This window comes from Ciona robusta, chromosome 6 (assembly GCF_009617815.1).
Source record: "Ciona robusta chromosome 6, ASM961781v2".
In the NCBI taxonomy this organism is placed as follows: Eukaryota; Metazoa; Chordata; class Ascidiacea; order Phlebobranchia; family Cionidae; genus Ciona; species Ciona robusta.
The window spans coordinates 3378613-3402732 of NC_143240.1; the positions used below are offsets into that span (position 1 = coordinate 3378613).

Here is a 24120-nt window from a genome sequence, read left to right on the forward strand (position 1 = left end):
ACATAAGTAATACACAAAGAGCAATGAATGAGTTACATTTATTCAGGCAAGTTATATATATAGTAGGGTGAGGGGAGACGGGACACCTTTTAGCACATAATATCCAAAAGCCCCGTCCGTGTTTTAAACAATTAACAATGGTCTATGCGAGTCGTGAGAAAAACGGTTTTATAATGCTTTGAAAGTTATTTGTTTACTACTAAATGGGACGGGAAAAATAATAGAAATGTGTCCCATCTTCCCCCACTCTACTATACCCTTTACAGCCTTTTTGCATTATAAATTTATAGTTTAAATTCAGAAGATTTATGAGATTTATGAATATGCCTGTCAAGGTGCACAGTGCTAACACAACGACAATAGGTGGCAATTCGAAGCAGGCTGGCGTGAAATTATTGCTTTCCTCTATACAACCTATTGTGACCAAAACCCTGCAATTTCGATTTAGGCAAAATACGAGTTTGGTGTTGTGCCAGTATTTTTTAAACCAAGTCTGTAGTATATGGTTGGTATTACGTAGTACGGAGCTGGGTTTTAAGAAATAATCAGGGTCAATTTACACCGCGCGATTCATTATTTGTCTACTGGGTGTGTTGGGATTGTGACGTAACATAGTATAGTGTGACGACACAGACTTACGACAATAGGGTGCACACAGACCGCGATAATTCGACTGTATTCGCGGAAGTAGAAAAATCAAGTTTGAGTTCGTAACGAAACTTGTGTCTAATAGATGGTGTTTAGATACATTAGAGTTATACAAGGGTTTTGGAATTCTATTTACACAGCAAATGTTAAGGTATAACAGTTTCGTCGACATTTTTGTAGGATATAATAACATACAAGTACCATTTATTATAGTATCTGTAGGGTAAGATTAGCACACGTTATCTCATATTTTCAAATTGTGTTTTTAACAATTAACGACGCTTATTTAGAGTCATGAGAATACGTTTGTGTACTTCCGCTAATGTTATTTATACAGCAATTTTAGGTCTCAACGGATTTTGATTGACAGCTTTGTAAGCCATAAACGAAATGAGTTGACACATAGGGACATTCTGCGAAACGAAATGAGTTTTATGGCTTTGGGCATGCTACTATGTTTGGTATCTGCTGTTGTTATCGGAGCAAAAAAATCGAAATTTAAAATCCGTTGCTCTCTTGTTTTTGGAGCGGTTACTATAACGGTGTTGGTGTATTTGCAATCAACTGCAAATGGCGCACGAATTGTACAAAGTGGTATCGTCACTGAAGCGGAACAAGTTAATCACGTGGTACAGCCGGAAGAACGGGAATTGTTTAATCAACATGGGACGCTGAGACAACAGAACGAAGAAAGTTTGCGTCTCAATGTCAACAAAGAGGAAGAAATAGTTGGTAAGATTCGTCTTTGATAAATTTCGTAAATCTGACCCTGATCTAGTGCTCATATAATTTGTGAGGAATCTTCGAGCCACCGAAACTATTATAAATTTCTTGAAAAATTGTTTTGGACTTCTAGTGAAATTTTTGACTTAAATAAATTTCGTGAATCTGGTTCTAATCTAGGGCTCATAAAGTTGGACGATTCTCGTGACGAAATAACATTTAGAATCAGGTGTAAAGAAATATGTAACAAACACAAATCAAGTACAACAAATTATATTTTGTTAGATAAATATTTCGCCTAAAAATGGTAAAACCAAACAGTGTCATTCATATTGAAGATTTAACCTCATACCCCAACCTACTATATGTGTATTAAAGCTTTGTTGTGTTTGTTTCAGGTGTTTCGGAAATTTTAGAAGAGCCTACGTTGGGCAGTGTGCGTGAGACGATAAAAAACATTGAACGGAACAGTCTCGTTGATAAAGGTCTACAGTTGCTGCATACGTGAATTTAGTTCTTTGACCTTATATAATATAACACCAAAGCAGTTTATGCATTTATATTACAAGGGTATACAAATACAGGGCTTTAATGATTAGCTTGGGCGGGAATAAATGTCTTGAATTATCTTATGTATAACATGCATTAGTCTATCAACACACTGTTTTAACAGAAAACCTTTTAAATGAAGAAATAGGAAAGACGAAAGACCCCGAAGAACATACAAGGTATAAAATCAATTTAATGACGTTTTTTTCGTTCTGTAATTACTAATACTTAACAAATACCGTTCTTGTAAATATTTCATTGTTTTTACCAGTGTTACAATTCTGCCGCTAAGTCCGACCAGAAAAGTTGATGACGTAATGATGAATGCGCCTATACGTCATCAGAGGTCTGACGTAATTAGAATGTTTGATGACGCAATGACGGATCAAGAAATGAGGGAATATATTATGGATAAGCAAGAGGGGAAACACCTTAACCGACACCTTACTCCGAAAAGTTAGTGAAATTTAACATTTAAACGTTTTTTTTTTGGAATAATACGTTAATTTTTAAACAGAAGTTCTGTAGTTTTGTACAGTATGTTCACATATATCTGTTTTGTAATTTTCTTTACCCCTAGATTTTTTTTACCCCCTTGTGATTTTAAATTTAGCTGCCGATTATAAATTCGGGAAACTTTTGCCGAGATGGGAACGTCGTGAAATGGCGAGATATCCGAGAATTTGGTTTGTTGGCGAAACGTCCAATAAAACTATTTACGATAAAGACGACGATTGTAATTTCGGGTTCGACGAATGCAATGAGAACGAGGGGAAGTTAAGAGTGGTAAGTCATGCTTCGTCAAGTGACGACACAAAAACATGTTTTCTCACATCTCACAATGTTATGTTCAGGTTATAGGTGACCATATTGATTTTCGATATGAAGTGATCAAAAAACTCTGTTCTGGTTCGTTTGGCACGGTCATTCAGGCGTGCGATCACGCAGTGAAGCTGGACAATCCTCACCGCATGGTGGCAATAAAGATCATGCACAATGACAGTTCAGCGTATGTGAAAATTTCGAACTAATATATGTATATAACATGTATAGCATGATATGACATGTAGAATATTTTCGGCCCAGTTTGGTAGGAAACAAAGAATATTTACAGATTATATAACCGTATTTTTACGACTCCAACCTAGTGTTGTTAATTGTTAAAAACACCATTAGGAAATATTGGATATTTTGTTAAATGGTAAGCACAATTACAAAACATAGAATGTGATGTGTTAACAGTATCCACATTACCCCACCTTACTGTACTGATATATGCATTATATACACACAGTGCAAAGTACTTCAAGCAAGAATTAAACATGATGAAACTCGTAGAAGACGTCACAGAACATAGCACACGATTCTCTACAACTATAAGGACTTTCTATTTCAGAAACCATTTCTGCTTCGTCATGGAGCTGCTGGGGTAGGTAACAATAACACCAGACGTTTTACGGCCATACATTTAATTAAATAGTAGTTGAAATACTGTCCTATGCAAGACAAGTCAATTTATAACTGGTTAAAATCTGCGTTTGGACTCTAAAAACGCCGTGAGAATACTGTTATATAGCGGGTAGGGGAAGATGGCACACCTTTAGCACGCAATATCCAATGATTCTGACAGTGTTTTACCAATTAACAACGGTCTATGGGAGTCGTGAAGTTATAGTTTCATTATTCTTTAAACGTTCTTCGTTTACTACCAAATGAGACTAAATGAGAGAGATATAGAGTTAAAAGGTGTCCCGTCTTCCCCCTGCTGTATAATTATTGTTAAAAACAGAATTATAGGAAATATATGAAATTTTGAGCTAATGGTATTCATCTTAACTTGCAGTACTATACATATGGATTCTGAAACTTTTTACAAAAATCACTACAAGGCGTTTTAACAGCCTATTACAAAATCACAGGGAATCACTGGAAGACGCACACGAAGACCCATTACATAATATACCACTGTTACAAAAATATACTCAGGACATGATGGACGGTTTGGTTCTGCTACATAGACACAATATTATACATGGGGATATGAAACCGGTAAGGGGTTAATATCGTTACTCAGTATACTTCTGACGTGTTATAACTCGTAGTGGAATTACAGTATAGGGTGTAGGGGAAGACGGGACACCTTTAGCACATAACATCCAAATATCCTGACCGTGTTTTAAAATTTAAACAGTTAACAACGGCCTATGGGAGTGGTGAGAATACGGTTATATAATTCACTAAATTTTCTTTGTTAACTACTAAATGAAACGAGAAAATAGAATGAAAAGGTGTTCCATCTCCCCCCACCCTTTATAGTTATCGATCAACAAGTCCAAACAACAGAAACAAGTTTAACGATTTTTACCTTTTAACCATAGTTGGATTTTAACCGCGATTCTTTGAGTGTGAACAAGTTAACCGCGATATTTATGATTGTTCGAGTGAGCTTAACCACTTTTACACAGTTTTTGTACATGCTATTGTTAAAGATCCTGTTTACGCTTGAATATAATGTATATAGTCTTGTTGGAATGTGTGGGGTTGGAGATATTTGGTAACTATGTGTTATAAGTGATGGTAATACCCTTTATGAGTCATAAGCGAGGTACGTTTACGGGTTATTATTAAGCTTTTAAGGTTAAACGACATTAAACGTACACAAGGTGTGATCTTAAAGAAAATACGATTATGTACGCAGGAACCTTTAGTTATACAATTTAACTTCAATATCTCGAATAGTAAAGAAGATTAAATTAAATAAACAATGAAGACAATTAAACGCGCAACAAAACGACAGTCGTTAAACCTAATTGCAAACGTCAAATATAACATATCATTTAAGGTTTAACTTTATTAAAATATTTTTTTAGGAAAATCTAATGTTCTCAAGAAATTGTGACGCCTCTTGTGATGTCTATTTGAAACTCGTGGATTATAATCTCGCTTGCATACAAGGCGATCCTGGTAAGGCTGTATACTTGGGTTTAATGCGTGTTGTGTTATACTTCATACAGATAAAGTGTATGTATGGTAGGTCTGGGAAAGACGGGACACATTTAGCACAAGATATCCCGATATCCTGACCGTGTTTTAAACAATTAACAACGGTCTATGGAAGTCGTGAGGATACGGTTTGATAATTCCATTAATGTCCTCTGTTTACTGCCAAATAGACGAGAAAATCGAATGAAAAGGTGTCCCATCTTCCCCCACCTTACTAATGTGCGGTAAAAGATGGATACCGTTAGGTGGTTAGGACACAATATTCAATATTTCCCAATCATGTTTTTAACAAATATACAGCCTTAAGGAAACGTTTTTAAATGTACCATCTTACCCCAAACTACTATAATTGCTTTGTAAACGAATCACAGAGAGACTGATTTAGTGTGCAACAATAGGTTTTAATTAGACCCCTGGGTTATATATTATTTAAAACAGGTCTACGGCTATTGGGCTATATAACGTCTGTCGTTGTCTCCCACCCGTGTATAAGTAAGATACATTCATTCTAAATTACAAAACATGTCATTTTCACGTACAGTAATATAATTTGACATTTGTATGGCATTTAGTCGCTAATAATCTTTTTATAAGGTCCCGTGAGGATACGGTTATATAATTCTGTGAATATTCTTTGTTTACGACCGAATGGACGATATAAGAAAATAAAACATGGACTATCTTACCCGAACCTACTATAAGCCTTTACATTTTCATGACATTTAGTCGCTAATGCTCTATTTTATAACGGCAGGTGCTGACGCTGTATAACTATATGTAGTCCTTTATATATTCCCACAACAAATAGGCAATAGGACGATATACAAGAAAATAGAAACGTGAATATGACCCTGACTTTTTAATGGCATTTAGAGTCTCTTTTTATGTCTTAAGACTTCGAATGTCCTGGCGTTTACTTCCAAACACGATACTACCGAGCCCCTGAAGTTATAATGGACCTTGTGTACGGAACGGTAGCTGATATGTGGAGCATTGGTGTTATACTGGCAGAGCTTTCATTGGGCAAAGTCCCGTTTTATGGCGAAACGACTGTAGACCAATTAGCAGCGATCATGGAAGTGGTTGGATTACTACCACCATACATGGTACAAGCATCGCCGCGTATACATAGATACCAAGGTAAAATAAAGACTAATTATCGTGTCTGTGTAGAGACTTTTGTTTGTAAAAAGCTTTACATATTCAAAACCGATAGCACAAAATGTACCGTATTTCCTAATCGTGTTTTAACAATTAATAAAGCTACTTTGGAGGCCTACGGTTTTATAATTTTGTAAATATGCTTTGTTTGCTAACAAAATGGGGAGATAAATGAGATCAAAAACTCGGACACTCAAACCCTACTCTAATATACATTTATTTCCAATATAGAGGCTGTATGTTACAAATGTAAGAACGGTTTCAAAAGAACGCCATACAGAAAATCATTCAATCGAGTTTTTGCTGGTTTACCGCCGAAACTTTTTGATTTCATTCAACGTTGTTTGGAGTAAGTGGTCACTCATGGTTAAGCTATTGTCCAGCGCGATGGTGAAAGCGCTCGCCTATAGACTAAAAGATAAAGTGCTTGGTGCTGTCACTATTGTGGGCGTATGTGTTCTTGGGCAGAACACTACGGCATTTGTCAAATGGTTTATTATGAATTGTCTAAATTGTCAGCCATACATTACAAACTAAGAAAAATCTTAGTAAAATATTCAAGTACAAAGTTACGCGTTAGCGGTAACTCGCGTAAGCGGGCACAAGGTGTATTTAAAAATGACACTCGGGCCGTGTTATAACCACTATTTAATTAAAATTTTCCTATAGATTAGATCCACGTAAGCGTATGACGTCAGAGGAGGCGCTTCGTCATCCATTCTTAAACCAATCAGAAACGTCGGAGGGATTTTGGGCACAAGGCGCGGGAGACAATAATTCGTATTAGAAGTGGACTTTATATAAATACATGTGCAATATATAGGAACTACTAAGGTCTACTCTGCATTTAAAAAGCACTCAAACTAATACCCGCAGTTTTACGAAGTTTACCTTATGCTTACTGTATAATTTTAACGTCTTTTTTTGCGTTTCCGATAGCTTACACACCATAGGCAATGCTGACGTCTATACACATGAACAAATGATCAATTATTATCTGGGACAGAACACGATGCCGTGGAATAGCGGTTACCTACCCTTGGAACAGAGGATACGTCCATTCATTTATTCATGGATAAAAACTCTTATGCAATTTTTTAATAACATGTTGGAAAAACAGATGTCTTGAAAACGACATTTCCATTTTCAAATCGATTCATAAATGAACACGACTTTTCTAAATAAACGACTTAAATCACTCTGTACCAAATATATTTATACAAAAGTATACGGAAAGCTCGTCAGTGGGCATAAGATGTATATGATGATCCAATACCCCATTGCAGTATACATAAACACAAATTGCAAAACCGCGTTTTAGGAATTACAAAATATCGTCATTTTCCTATAAAATTCGAACCATGCAACAACAACTGTATCGTACCAGAGTTTTAAACCTGGTTGTTTTGACTTATATAGAAGGGTTGGGGAAGATAGGACACCTTTTCATTCTATTTTCTCGTACCATTTCGCATTAAACAAAGAAAATTAAACGAATTATAAAAAGTATCCTCACGACTCCCATAGACAGTTGTTAATCGTTTAAAACACGATCAGGATACTTGGATATTATGTGCTAAAGGTGTCCCATCTTCTCCCACCCTACTATAGGGGTTGGGTAAACGAAGAGGAATATTCTATGCAACATAACTTGAAGAAAATGTATATTGCAACATTATATGTTACAGTGCTTTGGGCAAAAGACAGTAGATTTTCTCGTTTTAAATTAGGAAAATATGTAGCAAGCAAATTCAAAATGGGGCAGGTTTTAAATAAGGTGTGTTCGAAATAATGCATATAGAAACTACATTGCTTTTGTCAATTTTAGTTTAATTAGACATTATTTGGAATATCCAAAAGTTCGGGACGGACAAAAGTCTGTTACAAAAGACTGCACAGGTAGAAAAGCTTGCGTAGAGGGTGCTAGGTTCAGAGCTCGGCATAGGGACTGAGTTTAAATAGAAAAATTTGATCGAAAGTTATTTCAACTCATTCTGGCGGCGGTTGGAAATCTTGTGGCCTGAATTCGAACTCCACATGATGGTCCGATGCGTGTTTTTCCCAGTATGTCTTTGATAGGCCAAGAATGCCGCTTAGTTGGTCTTGTATGGCTTGAATGCGTTTTTCTAAGTCAACTTGATGATCCAGCTTCACTTGGTTGACTTGAGCAGCGTGGGCAGACATTAGATCGTTCCCAAGATGCTTATGCTGTTCACTTATACCGTGCATCTAAGCGAAAACGGACGGCAAGGGGTTAAACAAAGCTCAGAATATGATGCTGAAGAAAAAGAGCAAAAAGAACCCATTTTCTATTATATATAGACAAGGCCCCGTACGTCAAGGCAAACCATGAAACATAGGCCATCAGAGTTAGCCTATTAGAGCCAGACTTTGCTCAGTAAAAGAGGCCCAGCAAAACACGTCCACAATTAACATACACGAATCCAGCCATAACAATGCATAGCTAGACAAAACGCATGTCTTTACGCTATGAAAATAAGCCAATGCCGTTAACGGTAAGCGGACACGTATAACATCTGTCCCGGAACGTTGGCAATTATCCAGTAGTTAGCAAAGCGGTTCCAGGACACGACTATCCAGTATCAACTTACTTGTGAATCAAACTGTTTTCGGAACCGCTCGAGGTCGCTAGAGTGCAACTCATCAAGTTCTTGTATCTCCTGTGCGTGCACGTGACCCAGCCAAACGACGTCTGATTGGACAGAATTGGAATTTAAATCAAGTTCAAATGGGAAGATTTAAAATCCTTTTTCGGTGATGGATTTTGCTTTTCCAGTGGTTCGATAAAAAGACAGGCAGAAGTATATTGGAAAACTACGGGTAGGGACCACGCTTCTTTTGACCAATTAATTGAAAATATGTTTTAACTGCCGTTTCGTCGCTATATACACTTTATTTTTTGTGTGTTTTTCTATATATCTTAGCTACCACATTTAAAGGAAGAGTTGACATTTATTATGCCAATATTATTATTCAATCGTTTGCGATGTAAATGACCGTCGTTTTGTCGATGTATGTCTCTATTTGATGTTTTTGTAAGTATTTGGTGTCTTGTAACAATTAAAATTTATTACAGACTTGATAAAAATGGTAAACATGTATATCGGTGTGTAGATATACATACATGCTTTATCGCAAAGCCACAAGCCTATACAGGATTCATGTGTTATTGCAGTGTAGCTTTATTAGCTGATGTATTAATATTTAACCTATAAGCAGCCTATATAGGTTTTAAAATGCAAAAGACAAAATAACAAGCATTTACTGCCCTCCATTTGAGTTTGGTTTTAATTATTAAAGCTTTGAGATTTGAAAAGGTTTTATGCCTAAAATAAACAACATGTAATCCGAGATTGCGGTCATTAAAACCCATGCTATCTGTCTGCCGTGTCATGCTTATTTGCGCTCGTGACGTCATTTAATGGAGCCAGAAAGGCCTTACGCATACTCGCTAGGGAATATTGGACTTATAGATACTACAGGCTGTCTTTTACATTACATGACAGAAGACAGAGCGAGCTTTTGGGATACTACAGAAGTACAAGGTTCGCTAAAGCTTGGTTGGTTAGGAATTTTAGTTTTAAATAAATGAACGGTTCGTAGATAGTACTTTAGTTCATTTAAGTCATTACAAAGGTTTTATTGGTTGACTGTAAATCGCCTTTTGGGCGGGTTTTCACGCTCTAGTGAAGCTGTATATACAACGTGGGCGTGGGATGTGACACATTTAACTTGTACGGATGTACACGTATAAGGGGATGAAAATAGAACTTATTATAAAGGGGTTTTGGAGAAAATATATGCAACTTAATTTGAAGTGTTGGTTAATTTATACATTTTAGCTTAAATTTAGCGTTTAATTAATTTGCACCAAGTCTTGGAATAAAGAAAATATATGTAACTAAACTTGGTTTGTTTTGGTTAAGTTACACCTACAATTTACAGCCTCAATAAAGGAGGACAATCGTTTAATTTGCATTAAGTCTCTAGCATGCAAATATAGTATGAATATTAATAACATCACGACTTACCCATTACTAAGAAAATGCATAGGATTAAAAGTGCGAGGATAATTTCAAACAAAACTGGTGCTTCACGCCTGATACGATTGACACGTTGATAAAACACAAGACACCAGTTGCAACGAAACTGAACAGCGGTGCCCATGACTAATTAACCTTTGCATAAGAGCAATAGCCAGCTTTTTACACCACCCTATGCGACCTGTACAAATTAGAACAGGTTTTAAGTAATTAAACTACCGAGCAGGCACAAGCCATTAGAGGAATTGATTTTCTAAGAGACCAAGCAAGCCTAACCTACCATTTCTAGTCAGTAGTCATACAACGGAACAGTCCAGTCTTGTAGCGCCAATCTCTTGTTGCTAGGTTAAGCGTAACGAAGTAAGAATTAAGAAGTTGTGCTGTAATAAAGATACTAACAGCGAATCTGCTATACTGTTTTCTAAAGTTGAAAAATCGGCAGAGCGTGAAGGATTTAAGTGGGCATTCTCTAAACTTAACTTGCCGTAATAAAAGTATACGGTTTGTGGTATAGTAGGGTGGGGGGAAATGGGACACCTTTAGCATATAATATCTAAATATCCTGACCGTGTTTTAAACAATTAACAACAGTCCATGAGCGTTGTGAGGATACGGTTTTTTAAACCTTTGTTGACTGGCAAATGGGACGAGAAAATAAAATGAAAAGTGTCCCATCTCCCCCCATCCTACTATATGCAAAAGAATAACCAACTGCTAATTTACGATCTCATGTTTAATGTATAAACTCTTCACGGGTATTTCATGCTTATCGCTAATTAAGGAGCTAATACGATTTTACGACGAATTATAATCAATATATTTCTTCGAACCAGTATGAACTTAAGCAGTGTAGTACTGTATGTTAAACTACGGGTATATACATACACAATATCTGATGCATAGATTGGTATATAAATAATACATGTCTAATATATATACCATTATGCCTGGCATAAAACTTGTAAATATAATTTTGTTTACATAGAATTCAGCACTGTTTTGAATGCACTTTGTAACTTTTGAAATCAATCTTTGAAAACAACGTGATAGAATTAAGCATTTACGTCAACTGCTTTTAAAATCTCTTTTAAAAATAAATAATTTGACAACTGGACCTATAAACGCACTGTTGGTCTGCTGGGAAATAGTCTACCTGTACACACGTTAGCCACGCACGAATAACGAGTGAATCCTTGGTGTCCTTGGTGTGTGTACAGTAAGTAACGCGCACACACACTCAAAACGCACGAAGCAGTCAAGCAAATAGAGCCGCAGGCAAGCGATATGTAATGTACCGCTGTCTCTGCTTTTTAAACAGAAAGTAAACGCATTTCGCGTGCAGGAATATCGGAAACAAGACGTATAATTAAAACTGATGCAGTTAGCGCAACTGCAGTCGGTTGCCGAGCAACTACTTCAGCCTTTTTCTGTGTTTGGATTACAGAATAGGAAACAACACGTGTTATCACATGTTATGTTAAGGCGTAGGCGGAGAAGTATCTATATTATCTAAATAGGACGTGAATGCCAGTCGCTTGCAGTTATTAATTCTTAGAAAATAAAATTCTTATAAAGTGGTTCAGGACATGCCATAGTTTGTTTGTTTACAACACGATTGCGAATGAAATGCTATGACTCATTATACCTTGTGTTATGTGCATGGCAAAAATCATTTAGGCTTCGGTAGTTTTACACTATATAGCTAGTTACTGAAAGTTTAGGGCAGAAATTAGTCCTGCAACGCCACAATTAATTTAGCTACGGGTAAATTCCCTAACGTGATACCATAACGATATTGATTTTTAACGTTATTTAGCTTGGCGGGGCGAAAATTGATTTGAAACAACTTTTAGAACAAAGATTTAATGGTAGCCAAGGGTTTTAGTAACTAAAGAGAGTAACGCCCACACGGCAAACAGTAGCATGATAAAGCATAGCGCGCTTTGTCGCTAAGGGTTAGGGAAACGAACGTTTTTGCGGGCCAAATTTTGTTCAAATTTTAAAAGGCGCCGGTTTAGGATACGATTTAGGTCAATTCAATAATGAGCAATATTCGACTCTAACGTTATTTTGGGTTAAGGGTTAGGCAGAATTTTGGCTGGGACCAAATTTTGTTTAAAATTTTACTGGCGCAAGTTTAAAATATTAATTAATCTAATCTAATTAAATTAGTAATATAGTAGGGTGGGAGAAGACAGGACACTTTTAGCACATAATGTAAATAACCTGATCGTGTTTTAAACAATTAACAATGATCTATACGAGTCGTGCGGATGGTATTTTATAATTCCTTGAGTGTTTTTTGTTTACTACCATAAGGGACGAGAAACTAGAAGGAAAAGTTGCCCCATCTTCCCCCACCCTACTATAATAAATTGGCAAGCTAAAACGAGTTATTGCACGTGTTAAGTTGTACTATATCCCCCTGTTTAGCTTCAACGACCTAAGGTTCAGAAGCTTGAATGCCCGGAAGTTATTTAGCAAGTTTTATTTCCTTTCTGTTTGATTAATGTTAATGATTTAATGGTAGGTTCAATGTATCCATGTACAACGCAGTGTGTAGTATGGGTGCATTCGTACATATGTGTATTAAACGCAGTATGTTTAAGTATATAGGTGTATATAGGGCGGTGTGCATTTACGTATATGATGTCTAACATAGTTTATGTATAGTAGGGTGAGGAAGATGGGACACATTTTCATTCTATTTTTCTGTCTTATTTAATAGTAAAGAAAGAACATTTTAAGAATTATAAAACTCCTAAAGACCGGTGTTAACAGTTTAAAACACGATCAGGATATTTAAATATTATGTGCTAAAGGTGTCCTACTTTACCCCGTCCTACTATATAGGTATGTCTTGTAGAAGTATATAGAGAGTTATATAAGCAAAGTCAATGTATAAGTATATAAATGAGTGCATACATAGTATATATACATACTGTATTAGTAATGCCCCATTTACGTTACAGATTCAGTTGCCTAGCCCTTTGAAATGTGCCTAACAGAACGTGCACTTTTAGCGCAAAAACACATTATTATATTTGTGACAGTTATGTTTTTATTTGGGACAGTGATTAACTGTAAGTAAATTACGTCCATGGTTTGTAATACGTTTTATACATGTAGTACGTTGGGGTAAGATGGGTCGTGTTTCATTCTATTTTATTGTCCCATTTGGTAGTAAACAAATAATATTCAAAGAATTATAAAACCCTGTCCTCACAAATCTAAAAGAGCTTTGTTAATTGTTAAAAACACGCTTAGGAAATATGAGATATTATGCGCTAAGAGTACCCATCTTACCCACAGTAGTGTATATTCTAATAGGCCCTGTATTGAATTTATTTTTTAAATCATATTCGACTCACAACCCGTCAAGCTGGTTAAATACTTGACTCAATAGTTGAATATGAGCCAAGTGAACTTAGCGAACCAGTACAACCACTTACGTATATTGCTAGCCCAATAAAAATCTTGACCGCGCACATTTTCTTCTAATTACATCTTAATTTGTTTTAATTATTACAACTCAAAAACTCGACAGGTGTTAATTTATTATGTTTTATGAGTTTAGCAGCCACGCTTTTATTTAACAATTTTACTCGAGTAGTTTTTACCACTAGCCTATTTTAAAGAATTTTGCTGCTAATTACTTTTTCTTCGCTATTTTAATTAATTTGTTCTTCGTTGTTGTATTCTAAGGGGTTAATAAAATTTACGCTGTTTAAAAGGGATGCTGACAACTCAAGAGCGACACCACGCGGAAGAAATAAGACAAACCCAGATCCGCATAGGGCACGTAAAGAACGAATGTGAAAGACAATTAGAGGATTTAAAAGACGAGTACAGAACGGTGCTGGCCCAAAAGCGGCAGGTGAACTACTTTAAAACTTTTTTCTTCTGGTACGACGCATAATGTGAAATGGTTAAGTGAGCAAAATTAATATTTTACTTTTAACTGGATTGTACTTTCTAAATTCTAAAAGCACAATCCTTCAAATGAAATTATCACACGTAAAAAAACAAGTTATTACTGTTAACTATTTTACTGTTAACTGGATTGTATTTTCTAAAAGCACGATCCAAAAATTAATATTTTACTTTTAACTGGTGAGCAAAATTAATATTTTACTTTAACTTGATTATACTTTCTAAAAGCACGATCCTTGAAATGTAATTACGTAAAATAACAAGTTTTAAGAGCACGAACTGGGAAATTCTATATTAAAATGGCACCAACGTCATTGCTAAAACACCACCAACGTCATTGCTAAAACAACAGCTTTAACAATGTTTTTTGAGTGGAAACTGACCCCCTAATTGTTGCAATGACGTCTTGGTTCGGTCATAATGTATATGTGTGACGTGTTCGGTCATAAATGTATGTGTGTTGTGATTTACAACCGTACTTATTTTTCCAGATGGAAAACAATAAAAACACGGACAAACCAGACGTCACAGACGAACTAAACAAGCTAAGAGGTAAAGCAAACATTAATTTCACTTTTGTTAAGTAATACGTTAGAATGTGTACTGTGGGGTAAGATGGAAACTGTTAAAACAAAATATTTCATATTTTCTAATTGTGTTTTTACCAATTAACAACGCCATGTTAGATTCGCAAGGAAACGGTTATATTATTCTTTAAAAAATTAAACCTAGTTTTTACCCAACAGAGGAGAACAGAATTCTGCGAAAAGAAATTTCGCAAGTACGTTCGATAGACGTCTCTAGCGAGGTAACGTTTCCATTTAAATGATACTATTACACGTCATATGTTATGCCGTCATGGATAATGACGTCACGCTTTACTTTTAGATCGAATTTTCAAAGCGAATTGCAGTAACGGTTACTGCAGAAACAGATAGAAAATCAAGCGAAATTTCGTAGTGGGGCATATGTGAAACGGCGAACAAAGAGCACTGTGACGTCATAATGGTCACTAGATGACGTGACAGGAAGTAGGAAGTTCAGATTGGTCAACAAAATATACTGGTGTTCGATCCTCAGGGAGTACGCTTCCGAATATGTTCGCTATATGGAAGTGTATCAAGTGTTATTACTGTTGTGTCCATACTCGTCAACTTTCGTATTGCTTAAAGTGAAGTATTTTATATTTAATGCACACATTTTTACTATATTGTCCTACTTGTGTTTTAGTTAATAGCAAAGAAAGGTATTACTGAATTATTGATGTAACTTACTTATACTTGCGAGGTAGGGGAGCGACGGTTGTTATAATAATGTTAAAGATAAATATGAATTATAAGCCCGTGTCTCTAGTAGGCCGTGGTCAATCAAATTAAGAGTTATCATTACGCGGGAAGTGTATACAAGTCTATTTATAACTCTACCTACTTTGCTGTGGGGTAGTGTGTATACGTTTGAATGAATTTATACGCCTACAGTCAGCAGAGGTTGTTTGCGTGTATAGAATAGCAAGAATTTTAGTTATTCTATGAAATGTTACACAGTACAGGCTTATAGCAGGGCAGGTATTGAGTAAACACAAGTCATTACGAGCATAAGTTACATACTTTTCGCTGTAATATAAGGACTGGAAGGTAAGATGGATGCCTTTAGCGTGTTTACTATCAAATTGAGCGATAAAGGGGAGAAAAACACGGGCGATTTTACCAGAACTGAACTGTTTTGATATTACGAAAACGAAACCAAGAAATATAGTGGGATGGGGGAAGTTGGACACTTTTAGCACATAATGTCCGAATATCATGGTCATATTTTAATCAATTAACAACAATCCATGGGAGTCGTGAGGATACTGCTTTATAATTCTTTAAATGTTCTTTGTTTACTACTAAAGAAAATCAAATGAAAATGTGTCCCATCTTCCCCAACCCTACTATATAACATCTTTTGAAGCTACATTATTAGGACTACATGACTGTTTACAAAAGAAACAAATAAAAAGAAACGTCTAAATTATTTAAAATGCAATAACAAAGACCGCATAACAGCTTTCATTTAATCTGCACTCACTGCGTATAAGACATAGAACTCAACTCGATATATAACATTAATATTTTATATTAATCATAGTACAACGGCATTATAGCTAAGAGTTGGCGTATATATATGCATTCAGGTCTTCTGGATTAAAAAAATGAATAGATAAATAAATGAATGAATGAATGAATGAATGAATGAATGAATGAATAAAAGTATGAATGAATTTTTAACTGAATGAGTGTCTCTGTTAGAAGCGAGGTGTTAAAGTCCAGTTATTATTGTTCTATTATCGTTCCCTAGTTTACTGCTAGACTTTGGTTATAAGGCTATAGTCAAATCGTAAATTGCTGTATAATTAAGGGGATTAACGTATATAATAAGCCATCGCGAGTTTAAATAGTCTTGATAGGACAAATAACCACCGTGTAAAAGTAATTAAGTGGCGCCTATTAAAAGGTATAGTGGTATAAATCGTAGGCAATTAGACGGGATTTATCTAATTCTAGGATAGAAGCGTAAAAGCGGTATAGCATAATATAACAGCGATGCAAAAGTCGACTCTCAGACGTCTTATAGATAAGTGCGGCACTTTATCCTAAGAGTGCTTCTGAAAGTGTTGTACAGAATTTCTAAGTGTAAGAGCATGTTAGAACTGTGTATATAAGGGTATATAGTAGGGTCGGGGAAGATGAGACACCTTTAGCACATATGAAGCCTACATGTTATGCACCATACACGGAATTGCGTATTTATTTACCGAGGCAAGTCGTCGGCAAATTAATCTGTATTTGGCTGACGTCAGATAACAAACAAAGCAATACGCGCGCAAATCGGTGTAACCGTTATACGGGACTGCCTCAATAGAACTACAAAGTACAAATTTAAGTCCATGCCAATGCGTGGGCAGTTAGTGAATTTTGGAATGGCAGCACTGGAAGGGAAATGAGTTGGCAACACTGTTGGGAACGTAACATGGTATGTCCTGTTTGGGAAACTGTTGAAGAAATTTAACCGAAATTTTGGAGATGTTATTGTTTTGGCTCTGACTGTAAACTGGTACGAGTTGTTTAATAGACAGTTTGTTAGAGGTTGCAATATGTATAAGAAATGTCTGTGTCTTTCAGAGGACTATTTGATACGTTTGTTAAGTCTTAAGGAATGTGTAAAGATGGGATAATGTGTTGTTTTGAAGTTGTTAATACTGGTACGAAGTTGTTTGGTGGTGTTTTTATACGTTACAATATATAAGACGGTTTGGTGTCTAGTATATAGGGTGGTGGGGGGAGTTGAACTCATAATATCCAAATATTCTGATCGTGTTTTAAACAATTAACAAACGTCTATGGGAGTCGTGAGGATACGGTTTTATAATTATTTTGATATTCTTTGTTTACTACCAAATGGGACGATAAGATAGAATGGAAAGGTGTCTATCTTCCCTACCCTACTATAACATTTTTTTTATTCAACTGTTGGAAAGCGATAGCGAAGACCCTACCATACCCTACTATATTTAAGAAAAAAGGCTGTTGTGATATCTTGTAGTGGCCGGAAGATGATTAAGCACACGCGAAACGAATCATTGCAGCGTGGCGTGACGGGTTCTTGCGTTGGTAAACGAATTTTGGAAACGAATGTTTTCTGTATCTGTTTGATATTTATGAATTGGTGGCTCTACTGCGTACATTGCACGCTTAACGTGTTTTAACAATTTGACAGGAAGTGTGAAGTTTAAATTTGCGAGATGTTGTTGGTTATACACAACATATACGCTGTAAACGCATTCAACGAGTTTTGAATGCGAATATATTATTTGATTGTGGGAGGTAAAAATGCTAGGTTATATACAGCCACAACCTCCCTGAAGGCTAACTAAAGGTGCATTAAACGAATTTTAAATACGTATATAATCTGTAATAGCGTGAAATTGAAGTTGGGAATTGCCCCTTGTTTATACAACGTTCGCTGTGGACGCATTTAATTAAATGCATTAAACGAGTTGTGAATGCGAATATTTAAGATTAAAACAGTGAGTTGTTGATTTTTACTTACGACGCCCGCTGAAGCTGTATAGGAAATGTGGTGATAGCAGTTCACGGTCGAAAAGCGCTACTAATGCCAGCAAAGATTGCGTAGTAGTAGAAGTAAACGCGTCGTATTATATGCACATGTCAGTGGTTTATTTTATGCAAACATTCGTTTCCGTTAGTAGCGAAAGTTAGTTACAATATAAAAACCTTTTTTTATGCGTTGTAGTCTAATATAGCAACATGGGGAAAATGTATCTGTTTTGTCAAAAGGTAGCACTTTTAGCGGGGGTTTTTGGATTACAAAAAGCTACGGTGTTATAGATGTATTATTAAGGAAAAACGCGGTGATTTTTATGGTTAAATAGAACCATTTGCAACTTTCAATGTTAGTTGTTTAAAGCTCAGAGAATGGTTATGGCATTTCGTATTGATTTTGACTGGGAAATAATCAGCTAAAGGGAAAAATCTGAACGAATACAGAACTTATCTATTGATTATAATAGCAATGAAAGAAGCTGGGCCGGATACAATAGACACAGTGCATTTGTTATGTAGAAAATGAGTTACGGCTTACTTGGAATTTTGCTAGCTGGTGAGATAAGACTCAATTACCTATTTTCACTGGTACGAGTGTATGGTATACGGTGTTTATGTGGTCTAGGGTTGAACCGTTGTGAAGTTAACGCGGCATGCACGGAGTTTGAATTTACTTGATATATTGCTATTTAAAAGGTTTAGTTCCAGCTTTAACTGTACTAATACGGGATCGAAATAATCGATGGTTCTTGACTTGAAACTCTACCGTTAAGCAATACTAACGAGCTTCCGATAAAAACACGTGTTTTCGTCAGGGAAGAGAATTGAAACTGATTAGGAGCCAATTTTGGTAAGAATTTGTTCAGAGGATATTGTTGTGTTTGTGTACACACTGCACAGGCAGTTACGGCCAGGAAATCTGGCCTGGAAAGATCAAGCCCTGGGTTCGGTTTTATGTCTGGTAATTGAGTTAGAACAGAAGTTAAGATAAGTAGAGAACAGAAGTACGCGGTCGTTCTATTACGTTTCAAGCGTCGCGTGGGGATTAGTCGTTAAAGGTTTTCAGGTTTAGATAAACAGCTAAGAATGTAGTCAGTTTTAATACAAATATGAAATCCAATACGTATGATGTAATTTTTATCTGAAACTTTTTCGTATCATATTTATAAACTGTCATGTTTGTATGGAAACTGGACAGAAAATCCGTATTGTTTAAACAGACTTTGATTAAATATCTATACAAGTTATATAGTAGGGTGGGGAAAGATGGGACACCTTTTCATTATATTTTCTCGTCTCATTTGATAGTAAACAAAGAACATTCAAAGAAATATAAAACCGTATCCTCACGACCACCATAGACCGTTGTTAATTGTTTAAAATAGATGTGTCAAAAGTGTCCCATCTTCCCCCAGAGTACTATATACATTTGTATATTGGCATTTGTATAAATGATAAATGGGTTTTGTATATTTATATGTATTTGTATAGGAGAGAGGCATTTATACAGAAGGGTAAGTCTGTTTGTCGGTTTTTGGCCGCTATATTTAACTTGAATTGGCCGCGTATCAACACGCACGGCAGTTGGAAGTTATAGGTTAAGCTTGCATTGCTTGAATGCATGCAGTGTGTGTGCGCACGTTACAGAGTTTAACAATGTAGCGTTTTCCGGTGGCATGGAAAGCTGGTTCGCTATTTTCAAACTCCTGCAGTTGCCTATAAGCTTTTTTAAAAAGTATGAATATTGCATGTTTAAGTATTATGATGTGGGCAGTAAGTCACAGCCGTATAGGGTGATACAGCCTTTGTTCGCGGTGATAAATAAAGTTAAGACAAAGCTTCCATAACAGGCGAAGTTAAAAGGCTATTAAAGAGTATAGCAGAAGCAAAACATTTTATGTAAAAGAAAAGTTTCAAATTTCCAGTGTACAGAGAACTGGAGCGCCTATAGATTTTGTGGAAAGTGTCGAGGGATCTCTTTGTGTTATAAGACACCAAGAATACGAATGTTGGTTGTATATTTTAAACTTTAAAGGATTTTAAAATGAAGAATTTAGCTTGTTTTACCTTAGAACTACAGTCGTTATGTCATTTTTTTCATACACCTCGTTTTCTGTTTCATACACCTCGTGCCCGCTTAGGAGTTACCATGTTTGTAACTTATTTATCCTTGCATGGTAAGGCAATGACAGCAGTCACTATAACACAGGTGTTTGGTTTCATACACCTCGTGCCCACTTACGAGTTACCACGTATGTAATTTAGTAGGCAACAATTTCTGACTTCTTTTAATCCTTACTTTACAGATTTCTATACGATAGGGATAATAATGGCGAATGTATTGCATAGCATTCAAAGTCGACTGAAAAGCCGAAAGGTGCTCGGAGTAGGAGAAGGTGCAGACGGAAAGATTCCACGATCTAAGGTAACGTGTATAAGTTCAAGTCAGATTGAAGACATTACCTAACCGCATAATGCGAATTTTTCGTACTTTTTACTAAATTACAGGAAGCGATTTACTCTTAAAGCTGTAAATTTGTCCTGCTTTGACGCACGGGCTTTTATATAGGATAATAAACTTGACAGTTTTACGACGACAGTAAACTTTAAACATGATGGTAAAATTGCTTCACAATTTGACAACAAAATCTTATACTAACCGCGTGTGCTTACGTAGTTAGGATTTATAAGTAGGTAAATTTTCGGGAAATTTAACAAACCTGTTGAACAAGAATATCCATTTTGGTGTCAACAGCCGACAGTATATATATAAACCAAGCGTGACGAATAAACAAAACAGACTTAAGTTGTTTGATGTACTGAGGCCAGTGTATATCCAAATTTGCAACAAAAATTTTAGGAATTTTTCGTGAGAAAAAGTTTTGTTTTTGGATTTAGTGAGACCGTCACAAAATTCCGTGGGAAAAAAAAACAGCCCAAAACAGTATACGCTTCCCCCATAAAACATCATGCTCTTTTTCTATAGATATCCCAATTGCTCGGATGCAACCATTTAGAACCATGGTCGCTACAAAGTGAGGACTACCCTGTGGGACTTCGGTTGTTTCAGTGGATTATGTGTCTTGCTTTTCTACTTGTTGGGAGCGTAGGTTATATTAATATGTTTTGGAAGCATTGCTGCCTATACTAGAACACATATAGCAGGGTGGGGAAAGATGAGACTTTTAGCACACATAATATCCAAGTATCATAATCGTGTTTTAAACAATTAACAACAGCCCGTGGGAGTCATGGGAAGACGTTTTACAATTCTTTGAATATTCTTTGTTTACTACCAAATGGGACGGATAATAGACTGAAAAGGTGTCTCATCTTCCCCACCCTACTATACTCTATATGTTTTGGGACGGGGCATATGCTTAAAACTATACTAGAATATATGTTGTTTGTTCTGGTTGAAAAAATAACATATAGGATTGTGATCTGGTGAAAACGTAACCAACAAAATCAAGTCCAACCACTAGTTATTAATAGAGAAATATATTTCGCCTAAATGGCATCGCCAGTCCCTTATTCAAATAGAAACTATATATGTACATCAGATCAGGGTCAGATTCGCGGAATTTATTATAAGTCATATAGGATTGTGGTATAAAATTAATAATGTCAGCACATAATGTCCCATATTTCCAAATCGTGTTTTAAACAATTAACAACGCTTTTTTAGGGTCTTAATAATACGGTTTTATATTCCTCTATCGCATTTAAAACAAACAGCCCTAAACGACCTCCCCGAATTTTACCACCGATATTTATAAAGTGAACAGATGTGTATGTATGTATATTGGGCAGTTTAATAATGTTTGCTATAACGATAAAGCAAACACATCATAAGCCACAAAGATGCTTTTTACGTCACGTTTATTAAGCCGCTTTTTAAAAACCCATCAGAATAAAAAAAACGGCACATAGTATTTTAAACTGAAAATGAATAAATGAATGAATGAATGAATGTAACTATAGTTTACCTTAGCGTGGCGGGGCAACGGCAGTCGTTATAACACGGGTGTTCTATTTCATACATTTCGTGCCTGCTTACGAGTTATCACGTAAATGAATAGAAATAACTTATTTAACCTCGCCTGGACAACGACAGTAGTTACGGGTTGGGGCAATTGGGGTTAGGCGTCTTTGTGTCTTGCACAATAAAACACATGCACACAATGGTAGCAGTGTCGAGCCTCGAACCCACATCTTCAGCTTAAGAGGCAGGTGCTAACTAGCCATTACACCACGGCGCCAAAAGTATATGTTTATTGAATTAAATATTTTATGCATTTTTAGATGAACTTATTTTTTCCGGACAATTTCTATGGCGTGTTTGCGTGCTCTTTAGCGCCACACGAGTCAACGGCCACAGTGAGCCACCTAGCGAGCAATATTAGAACAAGTTATATGGATCTGATGACGTCATCAGACGAGCTGCGTCACGACGCGGAAAAATTAGAAAAACAACTACAACGTCTGGAAGATTCAACGGTATTTTCGAGGACGTTTTTTTTTGTTGTTTTTTTTTGCTAATTTATTTAACTTTTTCTTACATTTGGTTTATTAATTGTTTAAATTTTTTAGTTTTTTTTTTAATTTTTTTTTGTAGTTTTTCTAAGTATACTGCTTTCTTTTCAGCGGCTTTCGATCCTACCCGTCCGAATGTATGGCGCAGCCGTATTTACACTCGCTTTACTGTTTCTGGTCACAACATTAAGAGACATCCACGACCGCAGATCAGTGCGGCTCACACTCTTCCTACAAGCATTGTTTCTAACAGTGGAGGTGATAGGTATGTGAATAAATCTAAATCTAACTTACTTTATCCTCGCGTGGCCGGAAAACGACAGTCGTTATCACACGGGTGTTCATACACCTTGTGCCAGGTTACCAGCGTGTCTTGCCCAAGGACACATACGCCCACAATGGTGGCAGCGTCGAGCCTTGAAACCATTACCTATTGGTTACAGGTAGGCGCGCTAACCACTATGCCACGGCGCCGGACGTGAGTTAATATGAATGAATGTAACTTATTTAGTTATGGTAGAAGATTTCGTTATATAGATATAATGAATTCATGTAATTAGTGTTAAAATGACAGTCGTTATAACACGAGTTCTGTTTCATACACCTCATGCCCGTTTACAAGTTACCACGTATGTAACTTTGTGGGTGAATATTTTGGAATTTTTCCCGTTTTTTTTTATGCTATTTAGACAACTAATAAGGACCACTGAGTTTAATATGTTGTAACATTTTGTAATAATAAGTGTACATTTTACGCTATGTTTTTTACGCATATTTTTGTATGACAGTATCTGTAACGTCGGGACTGCACCTCTTTAGCGGCACCGCGCGATCGAAGGTAGTTTGGGCAACGCTATCACGAGGTGTCGCCGGAGGGATAGCATTTTTCTACTACGGGAGAACTTCAGGTCGGCCGCGAGAAAACGGACAAAAATGGCAAGACTGAACAAAAGGAAAAAAGAACAAAACGAGAAAGAAAGAGCCCGAAAAGCAAACTAAACTGGAGACTTGCATCCCAGTAAAATGGAGGGACATTCCAAATGTTTGTATCTTGCTTATTTCTGTGTTTTTTTCACAGTTTATAAAAACATATCTGAAGATTATGAAATTTGGAATTGTTTTATGGTAACTGAGTACCTTATGGTACAGAAGAGTTATGTTTAACAACTACTGATCATAAAACCAACAAAAGGGTTCCAATAAACAAAAACAAATCCAATTTAAACTTTAAATCACCTCACGACGACAAAAACTTGGCAGGGCGCATAAGGTAATATATTTAAAACAAATCATAGTCTTCCCATTATAACTATTCTATTCGGCGTGGGTAAGGTCCTGCAGGGGCACGCCATGGGACATGAGATGTAGGCCAGAATTGACCCATTATCCTAACATAC

The 24120-nt window shown here is 36.2% G+C and overlaps 4 protein-coding genes across 4 annotated transcripts; 3 read left to right on the top strand and 1 right to left on the bottom strand.

Annotated features, from left to right (window-relative positions):
• The first annotated feature begins 953 nt into the window (after nucleotides 1-953).
• On the top strand, nucleotides 954-7340 carry LOC149735013 (dual specificity tyrosine-phosphorylation-regulated kinase 4-like). The gene is made up of 12 exons (XM_089879545.1): nucleotides 954-1380; nucleotides 1770-1856; nucleotides 2045-2099; nucleotides 2192-2376; nucleotides 2534-2706; nucleotides 2775-2929; nucleotides 3215-3349; nucleotides 3840-3969; nucleotides 4791-4884; nucleotides 5818-6063; nucleotides 6316-6433; nucleotides 6754-7340. Exons 1-12 carry the CDS (start codon nucleotides 1074-1076, stop codon nucleotides 6869-6871), a joined length of 1803 nt encoding a protein of 600 aa, XP_089735671.1. The 5' UTR covers nucleotides 954-1073; the 3' UTR covers nucleotides 6872-7340.
• LOC149735014 (uncharacterized) lies at nucleotides 7280-10580 on the bottom strand. The gene is made up of 4 exons (XM_089879591.1): nucleotides 10429-10580; nucleotides 10137-10329; nucleotides 8697-8797; nucleotides 7280-8313 (listed from the first exon to the last, which is right to left on the bottom strand). Exons 2-4 carry the CDS (start codon nucleotides 10270-10272, stop codon nucleotides 8074-8076), a joined length of 477 nt encoding a protein of 158 aa, XP_089735717.1. The 5' UTR covers nucleotides 10273-10329; nucleotides 10429-10580; the 3' UTR covers nucleotides 7280-8073.
• Nucleotides 10581-13114: 2534 nt separating this feature from the next.
• On the top strand, nucleotides 13115-15338 carry LOC149735015 (uncharacterized). The gene is made up of 5 exons (XM_089879594.1): nucleotides 13115-13231; nucleotides 13883-14025; nucleotides 14573-14633; nucleotides 14828-14889; nucleotides 14970-15338. Exons 1-5 carry the CDS (start codon nucleotides 13144-13146, stop codon nucleotides 15039-15041), a joined length of 426 nt encoding a protein of 141 aa, XP_089735720.1. The 5' UTR covers nucleotides 13115-13143; the 3' UTR covers nucleotides 15042-15338.
• A 4283-nt stretch (nucleotides 15339-19621) lies between these two features.
• Nucleotides 19622-23942, top strand: LOC149735016 (uncharacterized). The gene is made up of 6 exons (XM_089879581.1): nucleotides 19622-19701; nucleotides 20494-20612; nucleotides 21174-21293; nucleotides 22493-22687; nucleotides 22835-22988; nucleotides 23512-23942. The coding sequence occupies exons 1-6, from the start codon at nucleotides 19665-19667 to the stop codon at nucleotides 23667-23669; spliced, it is 783 nt and encodes a 260-aa protein (XP_089735707.1). The 5' UTR covers nucleotides 19622-19664; the 3' UTR covers nucleotides 23670-23942.
• The last annotated feature ends 178 nt before the right edge of the window (nucleotides 23943-24120 follow it).